We start from the raw sequence: 19,391 nt of genomic DNA, 5'->3' as shown, positions 1-19,391 counted from the left end.
AGAAAAATTGATTGGAAAGAATGGTTGAAAGAAATTTGAAAGTAATTTCTGAGTCTGTACACAATCTTGGGTGAACTTTAACTGGTACCGGTATCAGAAGACCTTCAGTATCAATACGTTCAAGGTCAATATTCATAATTTGCATTACATACTCTTCACATTAATTCCATCATGCTTAGTCTTCATTGTGACAATGTCAATGCTGGATCACCCCTCTGGATATTGTGCAAGTTCTTCTTGTCTCCTCTGAACCTCTTGATGCAGGATCTCAGCAATGAGTGAAATGATGAACAGATGGGAGTAGACATCTTAAATGTGCAAATAAATTTTGCTTTTCTAATAACTTTTTGTGACACTTTTAATGTATGCTTGAAATACACTTTTTTAACAAAGCTGTTACAACGGATCCAAGCATATGTCTGTACTCCACCATTTATCGAAACAAAAGGGTGAAGATACAAGAATTAATAAATTGAAGAGCATATTTCTTATTTTGTTTCCTACACATATTTAACAATGTATCAAAACATTATCCTTGCCACAAAACAACTTGTTAATTTACTCTTAGTGGGATCCATAACCCATTCAGTTTACATATAGTTTATATATGTAAGAAACAAAAATATGAAGAAATAATATGATTCAGTACAGCCAGAGTTCCCCTACATGTTCCTGCCCTGTGCTGAAAGTTTCAAGCTCCTCACTGAGATATGACATTACTGACTTTTTATCTAGTTTCCTGAAAATATATACTTTCTGGTTGTCTCAGCTGTCCTTTGTACTTTGGTAACTATTGTTGCCACAATTGCATCGTGATTACTGATACAGTTTTCGATGTGGGCATCCTCAGAGTGGTCAGGTCTATTTTTTGCCATGAGATCCAATATATTCCCATCATAAGTGGGGTTCCTAATTATGTGTTCTAGATAGTTTTCAGAGAAGGCATTTAGTAAAGTTTCACAGGACATCTCATCATGCCCACCACTAACAAAACTGTAATTTTCCCAGTTAATTGTTGGATGATTAAGTCTCCAATGATGATTACAGTATGATTGTGGAGCCTATGCACAAGTGAACTGAGGTTTTCTCTAAAGTTTTTGGTTACATTGGGAGTTGAGTCTGGTGGGCAATAGAAGGATCCAATAATCATTTAATGCCAACCCCAGATACTGAGTCTTACCCAAACAATCATATAAGCAGCTTCAGTTTTTGCCTTGGTGGATTTAAGTTTCTTGTCTACTGCAACAAATAAACCCCCAAAAAGCTCACTGCTATCAATTTCACGTTTCAACCAGTTCTGTACCTAGTATCATGTTAGCTCCACTGCTTTTCATGAGCACTCCAAACTCTGGCAGTTTGTTGCAAATCCTTTGGCAGTTTACTATTAGGATTTTGATTCTCTCACCTGTGGGAGGCAGTTATTTCACTCTTACACTGATACTTCTGGGTTTCCTACAGCATTCATTATGTGGATTGGATGGAGAGTCACCTAATGTAAAGAAAGATCCTTGTGTGCCCCCCACATACAGTCAGCTACCCGAGTAGCAGCCTCTGATGTGCAGTGCACACCCAACCTTTTAAATTGACCCCTACAGTTCTCAACCCTATGCAGCAAGTCTAAGTAGTCACAGCCTAGCTCGCCACAGGACCTTAGAAGTATCTGGTTCAGCCTTTCCACTCGACTCAGAATCAAAGACCCAGGATCAGTTCTGGGGATAATGCTGCAAATTGTGAGCTTCGTTGAAACTCCACACACAAGGCTGATCATCTCACCCTTCTCTGCCAGTCACTGGAATGACCCAAGAATGACCTCAGAGCCCAGATGACTGTCATCATTTGTCCCAATGTGTGACACAATCTGCAGCTGGTTCTACTCTGTTCTCCCAATGGCTATTGGAAAAGCCTCTTCAATATGCTGAATGAGGCCCCCATGCAAACAAGATGTACTTGGTGCCCTTTCCTGTCCCTTGCTGCCATTTCCCTAAGGGGTACCACCTTTCACCATATGTTTGAACTGCCGCTGATTAATAGACCCCTGCTCATTTGTGTTTGCCTCCTCCTGATATTAAAGAAAACAGGTTTCTCCAAAACAGGTTAAGTGAGTTCCACTGGCTCAGTTTCAGTTTCAATGAAAGACAGCAACTCAAACTTGTTGGTTAGGTTGATCAGTAATATACCCTGAATCCTTCATGATAACTGTCCACCCTATGTAGGGCGCCTAGATCTACAATTGACACACGATTCACAGTCAAGTGGATGGGTAATGACAGATCATGTACTTTCTGCAAGGGAGATAGGATCCACAGGAGAGGACAGAGCTTGAGGTATCTCTGGTATAGGTATCACAGGTATACGACTCTCGGGAGCTTTTCCAACACACTGATCTGCAGCAACTGCCAATCATTTAACAGTAAGCAGGGCATTTCCAGCTGCTTATGAACGTCAACCAACTCATCCCTTGTTTGAGAACAGCAGTCACAGTGGCACTGCATTTTGGGTGGTATAATGTGTTACAAGGCTGTGAACAAATAACTTTACATTAAGCCCGGTGATTATCTTTTAATCTGTTGAGCTAAAAAGTTGCTAATTCCCTGTAAGAATTGAAGTAGATACACAAAAACAAGATGTCTATTAAGGCAACACAAAAACCTATGGTAAAAATTACTAGTTTCCTAAAACACTCTGATGTTAATTATAGTTGTTAGAAAACTCAAAAACAGACTTAATTTAGAATAAATGCAGATAATATATAGAGCTACTTCTCTCTAAGTGAAAACTAGATGTAACACAATGTGTTAGTTAGAAAAACTGCTACAGTAACTAAATCACAAACACCGATTTGATACAAATTGCTTGTAGGCTATGCTAAGGACAATGGTGACTTCTGAAAATTCTGAAAAATGCACATTTATTTGCACTGATATACAATGAAATTCATGGGTGATGTATTCTTTGGTTGAACTGTGAACCACGAACACTGATTTGTTATGAAATAAATTATGTATCCACAGCACTCATACTGGTAATTTATGAAAATATAGTTTAGTGAAAATATAGTTTTGTGAAAATATAGTTTTGTAAGCATCAAAATATTCTCAAATTAATCTATTTCTCATGTAATTGTACAATGAAATAAGAGAACGATTGTTTTGAACAAAGATAGGCCTACTGTTATGAAAATTTTTAAAAGAGCACAGTTTAGTTTAGGCCTACAATTGATGATGACTATTAGTTTATCATGGCACTCACAAATGTTCAAAGTCTCACAATGTATCGCAATAAAGACAGGTATTGATACTATCAATGAAAGATCATGCAGAAGTGATGTGTACAGTGAAATATGTGAATCTAGAACTTAAAATCAGCTCACGGTCTTGTACACATAGTCTCACACAAGGGAAAAGTCCTAAGTCAGCTGTTATACATAAACGTGCTTATTGCATGAATTTTTCACCTAGCTAATTCTGTGCACACTTCTACACTGGTATGCCAAGGAAAAACACTGCAGTGTAAGTTTATCTCAATCAAAATCACTAAATTGTGCAGCACCAACAAAGCACATCTTCTGCCTGTTGCAGCTAACAATTCAAGTTTCTGTGCTGTGGTGCATCTGATAGAGTTTAATACAGCACAGTTACAGATGGCGCCAACCACCTCACATTCACCTTGCAAACTACTGGGAACATCTGCCAAAAATCCAGAGGCAGGACATCCATCCAACAGTAGAGGTTGGTTGCAGCAATGGCACTGCTTGAAGATGCTTTGTGATTGATGAGGCTTTGTGTCCATCATGGACATCACTTTGAATGGTAATGTATTATTGGCCTGCATAAAGGGAGGCATGGGTGGCTCTCCATGACAGAGCTGCCCATTGACACATGCACCCAAATGTCAGACACTGGAAAAGGCTGCTTGGGGACACCAGTCTGGGTCGCAGGCAACATCTCTGAAGCATGAAAATCTGTGACAAGATCACAATAATCAAGGAAACGAAGTTGGTTTTGGTGCTGTCAGTGGGCCCCTAATTTGCTGTGATTGGTATAATGAGCTCATCCAGTCATCTGAGTGACAATGCCAAGTTCACAGTTGTGAGGCTTATTACAGCTTTGACAGAAGGCTTTGACCATCATGCAAAACTTCATTGCAAAGTTCACATCTGAAGCAGACTGTGAATGGTGAAATAGGTGCAAAAGAGTGTGCTGATGGTGATTGTGTAATAATTGAGCCAGTGAAGTAGTGTAAAAAGGCAGATAGGTGCTGAGAAACAGCAACAAAGCATTTGGGCATCAGAGTCTTGAAAGTGCGAATGAAATGATTGGCTTCACCATTTGATTGATGAGAGAACGGAACTGTGCAGACTTGTTGAATTCCATTATGTTGGTAAATTTGTCTGTCTGTGGCTAGCCTCTTAAACAAAAGACAGAGTGCTTTGATAGTGCTAGCCATAGTGCTCATGTTCGTTGGAATGACAAACAGATATCTGCTGCATGCATTGATATTGATGAGCCATCATGTGTTCAGAAAGGACCAGCAAAATCAATGTGAATGCACTGTCAGGGACCGTCATGTCAAAGCCAATTGAAAAGTTCTTTGTGCGGCGCTGCTAGGTTATCTATGCATGCATGATGGAATGTGGTCATATGTTGACTCTGCTTGTTAAACTGCTCCACATACAATTATGGCAGAATAGCTGCTTAGTTGTAATGATTCCCTAATGCCCACTACATAAAAGTTTCAAAACATTATGCAGCAAAGTTAGGGGAATGATGACTCGCATTTGTTTATTGGGAGTATGCAATACAGTTATACCGCATCAAAAATAGCATTGGTAATCACTGCACAAACAGATCTGTCCATGACCATGGAACAAGAGCTAGACTCAACTTACATATTCCAAGAAAAAATAAACATATAACTCAATACAGCATTTTCTACCAAGGAATAAAACTGTACAATAAATTACCAAAAGAGATAAAAGAAACTGCAAAAATACACTTATTTAAAAGGCAACTAAAAGGTACCTGTTATGCAATACATTTTATACATTGAAGGATTATTTAGAAAAAACAGAGTAGGGGTTTGGTAAAAAAAATGTTATACAAATAAATAACATGGTCCAACATTACACATAACACCTTCACACTATGTTTTTTTTTCCTTTTCTAGAGAAACTTAACCCCAAGCTATGCATTGAACAATACTAACACCTCTTCCTCCTTCTGAGCTCAACATCTCACTCATTATAGAGGGATGCTGACTCAGTTTTTCAGGATAGCAAATAGGAAGTTGTGCAACAGAAAATGGCCCATAGATCACCAGTGTGTGTGTGTGTGTGTGTGTGTGTGTGTGTGTGTGTGTGTGTGTGTGTGTGTGTGTGTGTAGTGAATGAAATGTTATGAATCAATGTGTGTATAGTGTGTGCAGTGACTGATAGTGAGATATGAGTGAACAGTGTGGCATTACATTATTTAATATGTTATTTGTAAAAAAGTATTGTATACCAGGAGTAAATCTAATGATTGTCTCTAACTAGAAGTCTGCAAATGTATGTGTATATAAAACAGCTTATTTTAAATTGGTCTAAACATGTAAATACTTTGACATGTCCTATATCCTTGTAAAAAGGGACCTACAGATGAATAAAGCTACTGCTGCTACTGCTGCTACTATTACTACTACTACTACATTCTGAAGAGAAAGGCTGTTACAATGAACATGGTATTTTCATATTACTACATCTGAAATTGATTTTGGATTATGAGGCTGACCCACCCAAATGTAGTACTTGAGCAGTTGTAGTGACTGATCCCATTCAGTAGCTTGTGCAATACCCTGATGATCAATAAGAAAAGCTTGCAGTGCTTGTGAATCATTTTGATCAGTTTGAAGACAAGAAACTTCTGATGCATCAAGTTCCGGATCATTTCCCACAGATAATGAAGACAAAGTGTCTACATTTTCATGCTGTCCTGTAGGATGATAAAGAATTTCATGCTGCTCATTCAAAAGGAGAAGTGACCATCATTGCAGCCTTTGATGCTATAGCACATTACAAGAAATACTGCTGAGCATTAAATATTACTTTAAAATTTGATTTACTCATTTGTTTTTTGTTTTTTTTTTTGTGATAATACGTAGAGATATCCATTGACTAAATAGATTTCAAAATTCTTGTTTCAGTCTCTTGTATTCAGAAGCAACTTCATCACGAATGGCATGAGGTACCTGACATGCATTATAAAACTTTGGTTGTGCCTTGTCCTTGAGCATATTGTGCATCTCTATGTGGCATCAAACAAATGTCCATATTTTTCACACAACTGATGAATGCTGGCATAGGAAACTTGAGTGTCAACACTGTGCACATTGTTCTGAATGTCTAAACCAAACCAACCAGATGCTTCCATGTCATTGGAACTAGAGCATGACTGAATTACTATGAATGGCATTAATGTAGCTGTATTTTTATACATTGCTTGCAGAATGCAAATCCCGAGAACAGATATACATTCGCTGTTGTAGGCTATGTGTGTAGATGTGATTTCTGTGAGTTGGGGTGTCGCATTTGCTCATATGTATTCTGACTAATTAATGTCACTGAAGCATGACTGTCTAACTGAAATGGTACATTTTGATTGAAATCTGCTAGGATATGAATGTTTTGCAGTTATTTCTTTGAATGTGATTGTCAGTTCTGGCTTTCAGAAGACTGACTTTGTCCACTGACTTTGTCTGATGTGTGAGTGACAGAACATTTTGCTGTTTGTTTATTTGAGGAGAGCTGATCGAATGAGTAGACAGCGTTGTGATTCTTGAACCTGCATCTGTGGTTTCTGTGAGTACTTCCAGAAGGAGCAGGTGAGGATTCTGAATTTGAGATCATATTTATTTCCATTTTCTCAAATTTAAATTTGTGTGGAACAGACCTTACTTTATTATTATTTTGCAGGTGCAATTGCTGTTTGTGTCCTGGCTTATGGCAGTGTCAGCATTTTGCCTGGTGGAAGAAGCAGAGTTCGCAATCTTGCATTACATAGCACTTAACACAAGACAACAGAGAACATGAACTTGCAGACAAATGGGCTGGCCCCTTTATGTACTCCTTACACTCCTGCATATAACTGTTGTCAACATGTGCCACGCAGGAATGGGCCCACTTTGGACTATCAGCAGTAAGCATTGCAATAACAATCACAATAAAGTCAAATTCTGCAAACTTTTGCACTTGCTAAGATTTAGTCAGTTTAAGTACATCAGTGAGAGCAGGACTGCAATGTTTTAAAATCTCAGCCCTTATTCCGTTGTCTGGAAGGTTCTGAATAATTACATCATGAAGCATTTCATCTTGAAATCAAGATCTACAAGTGCAGTTAAATTTAGAATTCCTCATCATGTCCTTGAGGTCAGTGATCCATTTCTTGTAAGTCTGATTACAATGATGACACATATAAAAAAAATTTAAACAAGCAGCAGCTACGTAAGTCGGAGTGTCAAAAGTTCCTCTAACCTCTGAACAGCTTTCTCACAGGGTAGACTTTGAGGCTTTACTTGGAGGAATAACTTTTGACACAGCCTAAAAATAAACACTCCTAGCCAAGAAAGAAAGAGAGGTCATTGTGATTATGTAGGCTGCAAAGTTTGAGCTGTGATTTGCATTCCATCCAGTCCATTGGTTTTCATCAAAAGTGTGGAAGGGAGGAGGTAGCACATGCCCTCCAGAATTCTGTACCTCTGTCATAGTTTACCTTTGGCTTCTTGTGCATCAAACAATCTGCTAATGGTCATAAGTAAAGTTTGAATTTGTTGGCTTTGAAACTGAGTAATTGCAATGAGTGTTTGCTGTCCAAATAGCTGCCACTTCATACAAAAATAAAATACATTTGAATACATAGTATATAGACAAACAATAAATGGAAATAGTTATGCAATACTGAAAATTTTTTGATTAATTTTATGATTAGTGCTCGTCCAAGAATCCACAGCTATCATCTTCTCATCACCAGAAATGTCTCAGAAATGTCTGTTGTATCCATAGTTGGTAAGAGGTGGCACAAACATTTCAAAATTTATTAAATGATTAAAACATGGGCATATTTATTTACACTATTTACAAGACAGACATTTTTATACATAACTTTTGTATCCTTTAGTTGTAACAATTCTATACCTTCTCAGTTCAGTACTGTGGATCACTGGCTAGCACTTACAATAAACAATCACTTGCTAGCTGTTAGCAAATTAGTAGCATTGTGTTAGGTCTCTCTATTCTTACTGTCAGTCTTCTGAGGTCTAGGACGGAGCACAGTGAGTGGTGTCTTCACAATATGCGCAGAGGGTTACATTCACTAGCAGTGAGTTGAAGTGAAGACAATGTCCTCTGGTGCATCTGTGACTCCACCCATCAGAAGATGGCAAGCTGCAGAGTGAGGATCACAGCAGTGTGCTGGTAGACTGTTTACAAGTCCTGTCATCGACGTTAATTTTTGTGGTATGCTGTGTGCATTCAACAAATATATTGTTGATACTGCACTAAGGCTTTCAGAAACAATCACTATCTCTGAAATCTAGTCCAGAACCAGATTTCCCATGCCCCATTCTCATGCCCCCTAATTCTCCCACCAGCCCTAAGAACCAGCAGCAGAGAAGCCTCCACTTCATCCCCCAATATTGTCTCAGACTGGAACAGCTGAACCATACTCTTCTCCCCGCCCAGAAAAACCTGACCATCCCTATGCCACACCCACTCCCAGTCCCTTGCCACATGATTCATATCCCTGTGGAAGACTCAGGTGCAAGACCTGTCTGATTTATCCACCTGGCACATCCTACTACATTTCATCAAAGTCTTATCCTATCACAACCTGTGGAAACACCCAAGTTATATGCCACCACTGGCGCAATTTCAGCACAGCAATTTATATGGGCATGACCGTCAACCAGCTGTCCACCCCAAAGAATGGCCTCTGTCAAACTAGCAAAGAGCAAGTTGACCACCCAGTGTTGGAACATGCTGCTGAGCTTAACATGCTCAGTTTCAATGGCTGTTTCTCAAGCCATGCCATCTGGACCCTTTCTTAACTACATGGAGGGAGTTATCCTTGCAACACATCCTTCATTTCCATAATCCTTCTGGCCTCAATCTCTGCTAAATGCACTGCACCCACACCCACTCCTCATAGTCTCACCTTCCTCAGTTCTGTCATCCACTCCCAGTCACTGCCTCAAGTCACTATCATTGCAGCCTTGTAAATTATTTACATTCTGATAGCTGAAAGTAATTTTGATTTGTTTGGAATTGCATGATATGATTTTTTTTATAAGGTTAAGGTTTAAAATGTTTGCTGTGAATCTCAAACTCTTCCAATGTCCCAGGCAAATCATTTATGTAGGCCAACAAAAGGGCTGGGCTAAGGACCGAACCTTGCAGGACATCATGTTTTTCCACTCTGAATTTAGTCTTATTCCTGTCATCTTATTTTTTAATGTGTCCCTCTGTTTTCTGTTGTTAAGATGTTATTCAATAACACTATACTATTTTAGTTCTCATCACCAGCTCGTAAGTAGTTTGTTTGCATATAGGAGCCTAACTAATAAGACAATCTCTCTCATAAAGGTATAAAGTTTAATGCATCACTATTGTTAGCTCTCTGATAGTCCTAACATACCTTTCATGATACCATTTTTGAGAAGTGAATTTACTAGAGTAAGAGTTTAGTCATATTGTGTTATAGTCAGCATTCCATAAACAATTTTAGGAAATACCTGACAATCAAATCTCAGTTTCAAGAATCTTGAAATTAATTTTGAGTTGTTTCAAGTTTCTGTGAACCATGTACTGTTTCCCTCTGACACTCTTTAAACTGTTTACTTTTGAGTCACCTAAATGTTTTAAATTTGTCTGCAAGCTCTGCATTTAATGTCTGATGTATGTAAATTATCTATACAGTCACGTTTACGCTTTTGTTGGATGTATGTTGCACGTAATTTCTTGAACTACTTATGAGCTCTAATATGACTTTAACACTTCTGTATATTATCTGTGTGTTATTGTATTTCTATATTTTAATGTCTAGAAGAGGAACTAAATAAAAATATTTTGATGTTGAATTGTAGATCCATCTTCCCTATTAAGTAATAGTGAATGAGGATGTGAGAGCCATTGTGTTATCTTCCTTAATCCCTCTGAGGGTACTTGTCAGTATCTTAAAATTTTTGCTGTGTGGATAAGGCAAATGAAAAAGACACAGACTGTTGTCACTTGCAGGGGTGATTTATTGTTTTCTTATAGAAAGTTCTTTGTCTTCAAGCTACAATGTAAATCCTGAAAGGTTTTTATACAAATTTTTGAAAGGGAGAGGCAAAACTATACTGTACATAAAGTCATCTCCCAATCCGTGTGCCATGCAAGATAGTAGCAACTCAACTTGCAAGTATGCTCTGTAGATATAATTTCAGAGCAAGCAATACAAAAAGCGTTGTTGATTCACACAGTGTCCATAAGCAATGTACTTTTAGTACCACAGAGCAAGAGTATAGATAAAAGTACAGCAGAAACACTGAGCGGTTTATGTGTTTCAGAATAGTTGTAGCTGGCGGTACACACTGTTCACGAGTTCACACAACAATGCAAGTTGAGCACTGTGTAACCTTTTTGAGTGCTGCTTTACGCAGATGCTGACTTCTCTGACTTCTCATCACTGACAGTAGTTGCTCCAGAGGCAACAGATGTATTGTCGCCTGAAGAGCTTGCACAGGCCAGGCTTGGGAATTTCTTCTCCAAGGCAGCACGGTACTTGGGATGGCTGGTAGGGAAAGCAAGTTTAAATTATTAATGTCATGTAACATTATAGCTAACACATGCATTTGTTCATTTCAGGAAATGTAAATTTGACTATAAATAGATTGGTGGTATTTAGTTCTTACCTGATGCCATAGACAATAGGGTTGTAGACAGCATTAGCCTTGGCAAACAAAGAGCCCCAGATAGTAAGCAGAGGACTGATCTTCATTGTCTCAAAGATACCAGTGAAGTTAATGATGAGGTATGGAGTCCAAGCAAAGAACCACAGAGAGATGGTCATAAGGGCAACCTAAAAACAACAATACATTTTGTAATATGTTGTTGTCATTAATGGACAAAATAAGAATGATTGTAGACTATTGCCTTCTTGTACTTAGTACTAAAACTGATTTAATTTTGTTTTAGGATGGTAACATGTGCTTCATATACACTTTCTCATTACCTTGGCCAGTTTGCATTCTGCACTTGTCTGGCTGGCCTCAGCTGATCTGAGAGAGGCAACATTCATCTTCTTGGCCTGTTCCCTCATTTGTTTTTCATGGGCAGACACAGCCTGTAAATGAATGAAGACGTGTCAAAATTGCTTTATTGTGTTATGCATCCTATACCGTTAAAAAAACTGTTTGCAAACCTGGAGAATGAAGAAGTAGGAGTAAATGATGGTTCCAAGAGGCAAGAAGTACACAAAGAAAGAGTAGACAAGAATGTAGCTGCGGCTAACCCAGTCCTTTGTGAGGTAATCAGTTCCACAGGCAGTCATATTTCCCTCAGGGACATACCTGTTAAGAATGTCAGATACAGTGTCACTTGAGATCTCATACAGTAGTGATGATAAACTCAGTTCCTTTAGTTTTGGTAAACTGATCAGACTAGTTTATTTGTCATAAAGAAGAACAGCAACCAGCTGCTACCTACCTGTTCCAGCCAAAGAGAGGCATGATGGTCCATGCCACAGAGAAAGCCCAGATGAAGAGAATCCTGAGCATTGCAGTCTTGTTTGTCATTGGCTTAGCTGACAACCCCTACAACAAATAATTAATGTAAGAGAAGCACAACATGATTAAAGCACTTGAATATCTGATATTGCTGATTCAACACTGAATCGTTTGTAAGATATGAATTACCTTGACAATGACATTGTACCTATCAAGGGCAATCATGGTCATGGTCCAGATGGAGCCACATCCGAAGAGAGAGCCAAATAAGGCATACAGTTCACACATGAATGGCCCTGAAACATTCATTGTTATTTAAGAAAATTGGTTATCTTTGTTTATACAAGATTGTATGATGGATAACTAATATTTAAATGTCTTATTAGGTAAAGACAACAGCAAAAATAAAATTGCTTTTCCTGACTCACCCAGAACCCAGGTCTCATAGTAGCAGTTGATGACCATGGGTGGCGACATGGTGAACATCATGAGGAAGTCGGAGAAGGCCAAGTTGACAACTAAAAGGTTTGAAGGAGTTCTAAGGCTCTTGGTAGTGGAGAAGATGTAGATCACCATGCCATTTCCAATCACGGAAATTACACCCAAGACTCCAATAACAAAGCCAAGAAGGCCATGCCACAATGGGTTCATGGGAGGGAACTGGTACCTGTGAACAAATAAAATGTAAATTATGTGGTAATTTACATAGAGTATTTAGAAACACAGACTATTTCCCCTTTAAAATTTTCATATTTCATGCATAAATTTTATTGTAAGTGTAGTGTAGCATAAGACAGGCTCAAATATGTATTTATTTTCATCATGATTGAAAGTAATCAAAGAAAATGATAAAAATATGTTTACCAGTGAGGGTCCACAAGGTACAGCATTTCTGGCGGCACCTTGTCCACCACAGTCTGGTTGGCAAAACCTCCGCTACCTCCCCAGTAAGCACTGAAGCTTGGCTCGGAAATAAGAGATGCGGATGCTGAAAATTACATTTACTTAAATCAGTCACAAAAAGTAATTATTTTTGTAATGCACTGATCGGATGTTGCCTGTGATATTGTTAAAAAAATGACTGAATTTGTAATTTTGTTCTTTCCAGTTTCTGATAGACAAGAGACATAATACCATCCAATGAGTGAGTGTTGTGGCACATTGGTCAGAGCTCTGGACTTACATTCAGGACCATCTAGTGAGATATAAATATTTCATGACTTTTACGAACTCAGTGATGTGAAATGAGAGAGTGATGTGAAGTGAGAGGGTGATTTCTTTGAGAAGAACACATCCAATTTTCTTCCCCACTCAGATTGAGGACTCTGTCTTTGGTGCCTTTCTACCCAGTGGGCTGTTAAACCTCAATCTTCTTCGAACCCTGTACCTGCTATCACATTCATCATTTTGCAATAATGAGAATCCACCCATATATGTTCTATGTTTTGAAGCTAACATTTGCATTTAGTTTTATAGTTGCTCAGCCTAACAGTCAAAAAAAGACACCAGCAACAATACAAATAGAAAAAGCAGAAGTAGTACATTTCCATTAATGTGTGTGTAATTATCTATTAAAGATGCAGACATGAAGTTGTTACTGTTACGTATGCAGATGGCATAAGTATTTTTCATTCTGTGCTCTTCCACAGTTGTGTCATTATAACTTGCCAGAAAAGAAACCTGGTTGTTGTCATAGTTCTTGGCTGAAAAGTAATGGGACAAACTCTAACTGGTGCTTGATTGGATGTAAAATTTCAGGTATAGAGAGTCCTGCATCATAGAGTATAAGAAGCAGGCATTTTGACTTGAGTGAACAGTAGTCAACACTCCAAATTATCTGCTAAATTTCCTGCCACATCCCAGTTTGCTGAACTGATACATTTTCTATTATAATGAATCTTGTATTTATTTCAAAGTCTCACCTTTTTCCTTGGGTCATAGGTATGGCAGCTTTCAAACATTTTATGTTCCTCTTTCTGAAACATTCTTCACCTAAATCGTAGTGAGTCTGAAATTTCGATACAGTATGCACTTGTCCCAGAGAAATATACTTTACATGAAATAAACATGTTCAGTTGCTTTATCACTATTATACTATCTTAAATCTCAAGTGCTAGATAAAAGCCATAATTTTGGTTTTGTCACTTGCGTGAGGGTTTCAGTTGCAGGTAAAAGCAAAATATTTATCAGCCTATACCCATGTGGGTTAAAGTGCTGCCTAATTTTTTTACATAATAGAGTGTCAAGGATTGCCATTTGTTTTAAATTTCACACACTGTTATGCTACAATCAGTCTCTCTGCAGTTGACACAGGAGGCCTACCTCAAAATCTCTGTCAGCCTTTCAGGCATCTTTCAGTTTTAAAGACATGTTGATTTTCTTGTCTGTATAAAATGAACAATATAATGAGCATTTTTATAACATTTTCTTGTTTATCTTCTTATGGTTTTAATTCTCCACAAACAATAAATTCGCCTGATATGGAAAATTATCTCACTTTTGACTAACACTGGGAAACATCACCCACAAGGCTTATAAGAATAATGCAGTTACGAAACAGAATATCAGAACTGCATATTAAATCAGTTCCTTTCACACTGAAGTCCAGAGCTTTATCACTCCAGTTCAACTAACAAGTAGTTACAACTGGAAAGTGATATAGTTGTGGGCAGTTCTTTCACATGTTAAAGTATTACACTGGCTCAATATGTTATCTTTCACAAGTAAGAATGTTCTCTAATGTGACAACCAAATAAAACCAGATGGTCTACATGAGAGCTCTAGCTCATTTTCATTCCTAGTTACAAACTGCATAAATTTAGATTAAAAACAAAAAATAAAGAATATCATTCTCCAAGGAGACTGCTCAGTTATGACTTAGTGCGGTGTGCTGTGTTCTAAAAATACCTGAAAAGGCCTCATTTCAAGTGTCCTTGCTTCTTACAGTGTGACAAAATCCCATGATGTGTCATAAATGTATTAGCAGAAAAGAAGCTTTTTTCCCATCTTTACAGTCAAGAGAGCATGTTATCAATGCAAACAACTGCTGACCCTACAGTCCAAAAATGTTTAAAGTCATTGGTGTAGTGGGTATTATTAAAAGTTCCTTGAATTTTTTCATTCAAATTCAAGTTACTGGAATAGGTAGTGCAACTGAACCACTTGCTCCAAAATTCATTGTATGACATTTGTATTAAAGAAACTTTGGACTTACCCATGTTGAGTTGTAAGACAGAAAACTGAAGAAAATCAAAGATGAACTACTTCAGATCCTGCTGCCAGACTGACTGGAGACACCGCCAGGTATTTGCTTTTAAAGCAAAGAAGTCGTACCCCCTTGCGGATGCGGCTCGACTGTAACAGGTATTTGCCGGCCTCTTATATAAGAGGTTCCACCACTTTCATGATGTCACTAATTCAATAAACAGTATTGTAGTAAAACCCACGTAAGGCTATTAGTGGCATCCATAAAAAGTAAAATATGTATCAACACGTGGGTTAACAAGATCAACATCTTTTCTTGCACTTCCCTTCTTGTGAGAAACACACAGTTGGTCAGTAACTTGTGAAGTCTCTGGTACTCTGAACAGAGCATAGCTTCATCTTCATCACCCAACAGTAGAATTACTTTCAAAACCATCACAATCAAAATCCATTAGCAGTGTGAAGAAATTTGATAATATCCTTTAAAGTTTTAGAAATATTTGGTTACATGCATTCTGCTGGCAGTATCATCTACAAGTTTTTCCCATACTAATCTACATGTTATGCCAGCTGGCGTTTTGATTCATTCAATTACCAGAGGAAAATCTATAATATGTGGTTTTGTTGGGGTCAGTTCAAATATTCTTCTGGTTTACAATGCCCTGCTGGCAAATAATTATTATAGAACCACTGCTATACACATATCAATAAATTGACCATGGTCACAACTACTCTATTTTTGTAATAGTTTCTGCCAGCAATATTTATTTGGCCTGGCATTTACAGTTAGTTGTTTGTGGGCCAACTTTCATTTTTTATTAGTATAGCAGAAAAAATTCTGTTCCATCTTGCACAATTATCTCCTTTTGACTCCAACAAATATTTCCCTGGCTGTAACAATAATACTATAAAAAGTATGATAACATCATCCATTTTCAGACTCACTTCTTGCTGAAACAATGTCTCTCAATACTTCCCATGACCTCCTTTGCAATCATGAATATTGCTTCTTTTTCTTCTTGCAGTTTCCACAGTGAAAAGTAGGTACATAATTTAGTAGATGTTACTGAAATTCATTTCATATTTTTTCAGAGGAAAATAACAGCTTATAAATAATGTCAACATGCATTTTGCTTTTATTGTTCTGTTCAAGTTGAAATTAGAAGCATTTTTATATCAGGTACATTATTTTCATTTATAATTAAATGTACTTGTCACTCTTGGTATTAAAATAGTGTCCAGCAAACCAAAGAAAAGTAAGCTAATTTATTTTATTATTGCTTAAAAATTCATTTGGCAAATTAATTTTCTGTTTGTCTCTTGTATAGGAAATAGCACCCCCTGCCTTTCAAACAAATTATCTGTTTATCTATTTTTTGTATGGTTGCTTTTAACATTATAATTTTATCTTTCAGATACTTCATTGTTATGTATTCCCCTTAATGGAGGCTGTAATGATAATATTTTACTTATTAAAGAAGTGCTGATCTTATAAAAATCTGGTACAAGATTTGTTTACAGTTTGAGTATGTGTAATAGGAAAGGCAGAAATATAAAGAACTTCAGAAGTTAATTCCACCTTCTCCAGTCTGGAAAATTATGAAAATTTTATTATTGTCTTCTTTTAAATTTTCCTTTTTTTCTTCTCTTCTCGCCCTTTATTCCTGCTATCCTGTGAATAGTGGCTAGGCAAAGGGTGGCACGTAATTGTAATTCAATATGAGACCTATATCATGTTTCATAGGAGGATATAGAACAGACTAAACTTAACAATATATCGGCACTGAATTAATTACATGTGGCCAAGCAGGATCAAGCTCATTTTAACTATTTGAAAACTTTTCAGTAGCAATAACTATTTTCTGGTACCATAGTTAAACTACATTTGTTTTTACCTCACTACAATATTATGATTGGCCCGTATGTAATTAAGATTGAATTCCAGTGGTCTAAAACATTTGACCTACAAGATAAAAGAGGTACTGGTACACAGTTCTTAATCTTCAGCATCCTCTTCAACAGCCTTCAGAACTATAACTTACTATAATTCTAATGCTGACTGAGGTCTATCAGTGTAGAATATTTAAATTTATTAATCAGTTAAATTTTAAATCACATAATTACTTCAATTACTACATCTTAGACTGCAATAAGCAACTAATAGTTTGCAAATATAAGATTGTATTCCTAGCACAAATCAAACATATTTATATAATCCAATGTCTAACAGTTATTATTTCACTGTGCCTGACTGTGTGCCTAGTGAAATATTTCATTAGATCAATACCATACCAATCACATAGTTGACAATAGCAAAAGCAGTTTGCAAAAGTATCTCTATTCCATATTTGACTGCTTTTGAGAGAATTTGTATCAATATGTTGCCCAGAATAAGTGCAAATGATCAAAAACCATCAATAATCTTCATCTAAAAGTGGCTAAAACTTTAATAAATAAACTGTTGAAATTTTTCAGCTTTCATGCAGCATTATATATAAAGATTTTATGTCATTAAGAAATTTATCCCTATTTTTGGTCTTAACTATCATCTTGTGTTTTTTTTTGTTCAGTCTGAGGACTGACTTGATGCAGCTCTCTACACTAGTCTATCCTGTGTAAGTCACTTCATAACTCCCACTACAACTTTTAACCCTCATATTTCCCTCCAATACTAAATTCTTGATTCCTTGATGCCTCAGGAAGTGTCCTATCAACCAAACACTTCTTTTAGGCTGGTTGTGCTTATTTTTCTTTTTTTCTCTAATTCGTTGAATACCTTCGCATTAATTATCACATCTACCCATTTACTTTTTTTCCATTTTTCTGTAAATAATAATCTTAAACTTTCTTCCGTAACAGAATATTTCAAAGGCTTCTATTATCATTCTTGTCTATGCTGCTAATAGTCCACATTTTACTTCCATATAAGGCTACAATTAAGGCAAATACTTTTGGAAAAGACTTTCAAATGTTTAAATTTACAGTAAGTGTTAACATATTTCTATTTTTTATTGCTATTACAGGCCTTCATTTTATATACTCTTTATTCCTGCCATCATAAGTTATTTTGCTCCCCAAATAACAAAATTTATATACTACTTTCAGTATTCCACTACCCAATTTATTTCTCTCGGCATCTCCTGATTTAATTCAACTACATTCAATGCCCTTGTCATACTTCTTTTATGTTCATCCGATACAATGTACTAATCTTAAAAGTCATTTGCTATCTCTCACAAAATTACAGTGAGATTGACAAATCTCAAAGTTTTTATTCTTTCTATCCGTCCAAATTTGTCTTTGGTTTCCTTTAGTGCTTGATTTACACACTGAATGAATAATATAGTGGACAGGCTACAACCTAGCCTCACTCTCTTGTCCACCACTGTCTTGTCATGTTTTTGGCTATTATAGTTTTACGTCGATTATGTTCAAGTTGCAGATAACATTTTACTCCCTGTTGGAACCAAATCTGGTCTTCCTGCAGGTCAGCTTCTCCCAGTTTTTCCATTCTTCTGTAAATAATTTCTGTTAATATATTACAACCATGACTTCTGAAGCTGTTGTCTTCATAATTTCAAAGAATGTACGTCAGCCAACCTTTGTAAAAGCTGCTATCTTTAGTATTTATCTCCTGAGAGCTATCAATTCCTCTTCTATAGAATTTTTTTACCTATTTCAGCCAGTCATTGCTTAGTGCTTGCTTTGAAACTTCCAACAAACACTTGGTATTTCAACTTATTAAGGTCCCAAATCCTTAAATTCCTAGATTTATGCAGTTTCTTTGACTTTAATCTACATTTAACAACTTACTAATTATTATTAGAGTCCACATCTGCTCCCAAAAATTCTTTGCAGTTTCAAATATGGTTTTGAAATCTCTATCTACCTGAATCATTCCACCGTCTCTAGGTCTCACTTAAATGTACAATCTCCTTTCATGATTCTTAAACCAAAGGAGTTAAGCTGTGCTATGTGCAAAGTTCTATCAGGTGGCTTCCATTTTCATTCCTTTCCACCAGTCCTCATTTTATGACTATTCTCCTTCTCTTCCTGTTCTTACTATCAAATTCTAGTTCCTCATCTCCCTTAACATAATGAGTAATTTTATTTTGTTTGTTTATTTATCTATCCATGGACATTTTAAAATGTATGGATGTTGTCAGTTTGTATACATTCATATATTTATAGAGTTTGTTGTTACATTTAGTTAAACATTGTGGCATATAAGTTATTTACAATCATTTTTGCTCCTTATCAAAATGTTACATATAGTTAAATATTGGGAAACAAAAGTTATTTACAATCATTTAGTACTAAGGAATTCACTTATATTGTAAAAGCAGTGTTCCTGAAAAAACAATTTAAGATTTTTCCTAAAGCGGTACATGTTACCTGTTTTTTTTTTTTTTTTTTCTGTGGCAGTTTATTATTACCTCCATACAAGAAGC

At 36.7% G+C, this 19,391-nt stretch overlaps 1 protein-coding gene and 1 long non-coding RNA gene across 2 annotated transcripts; one reads left to right on the top strand and one right to left on the bottom strand.

Annotated features, from left to right (window-relative positions):
- The first annotated feature begins 6,208 nt into the window (after positions 1 to 6,208).
- On the top strand, positions 6,209 to 14,679 carry LOC126457833 (uncharacterized). Its single transcript, XR_007585532.1, has 3 exons — positions 6,209 to 6,858; positions 6,950 to 7,172; positions 12,845 to 14,679. It is a non-coding gene; the product is annotated as an uncharacterized LOC126457833 (long non-coding RNA).
- On the bottom strand, positions 10,252 to 15,108 carry LOC126457831 (opsin-1). Its single transcript, XM_050094463.1, has 9 exons — positions 14,951 to 15,108; positions 12,601 to 12,724; positions 12,165 to 12,403; positions 11,926 to 12,032; positions 11,717 to 11,823; positions 11,433 to 11,580; positions 11,244 to 11,354; positions 10,924 to 11,090; positions 10,252 to 10,802 (listed from the first exon to the last, which is right to left on the bottom strand). Exons 1-9 carry the CDS (start codon positions 14,952 to 14,954, stop codon positions 10,664 to 10,666), a joined length of 1,146 nt encoding a protein of 381 aa, XP_049950420.1. The 5' UTR covers positions 14,955 to 15,108; the 3' UTR covers positions 10,252 to 10,663.
- Positions 15,109 to 19,391: the final 4,283 nt, after the last annotated feature.

The sequence above is a fragment of the Schistocerca serialis genome, chromosome 2, assembly GCF_023864345.2.
Source record: "Schistocerca serialis cubense isolate TAMUIC-IGC-003099 chromosome 2, iqSchSeri2.2, whole genome shotgun sequence".
Classification (NCBI taxonomy): Eukaryota; Metazoa; Arthropoda; class Insecta; order Orthoptera; family Acrididae; genus Schistocerca; species Schistocerca serialis.
This window is presented reverse-complemented; position numbering and strand designations above follow the sequence as displayed.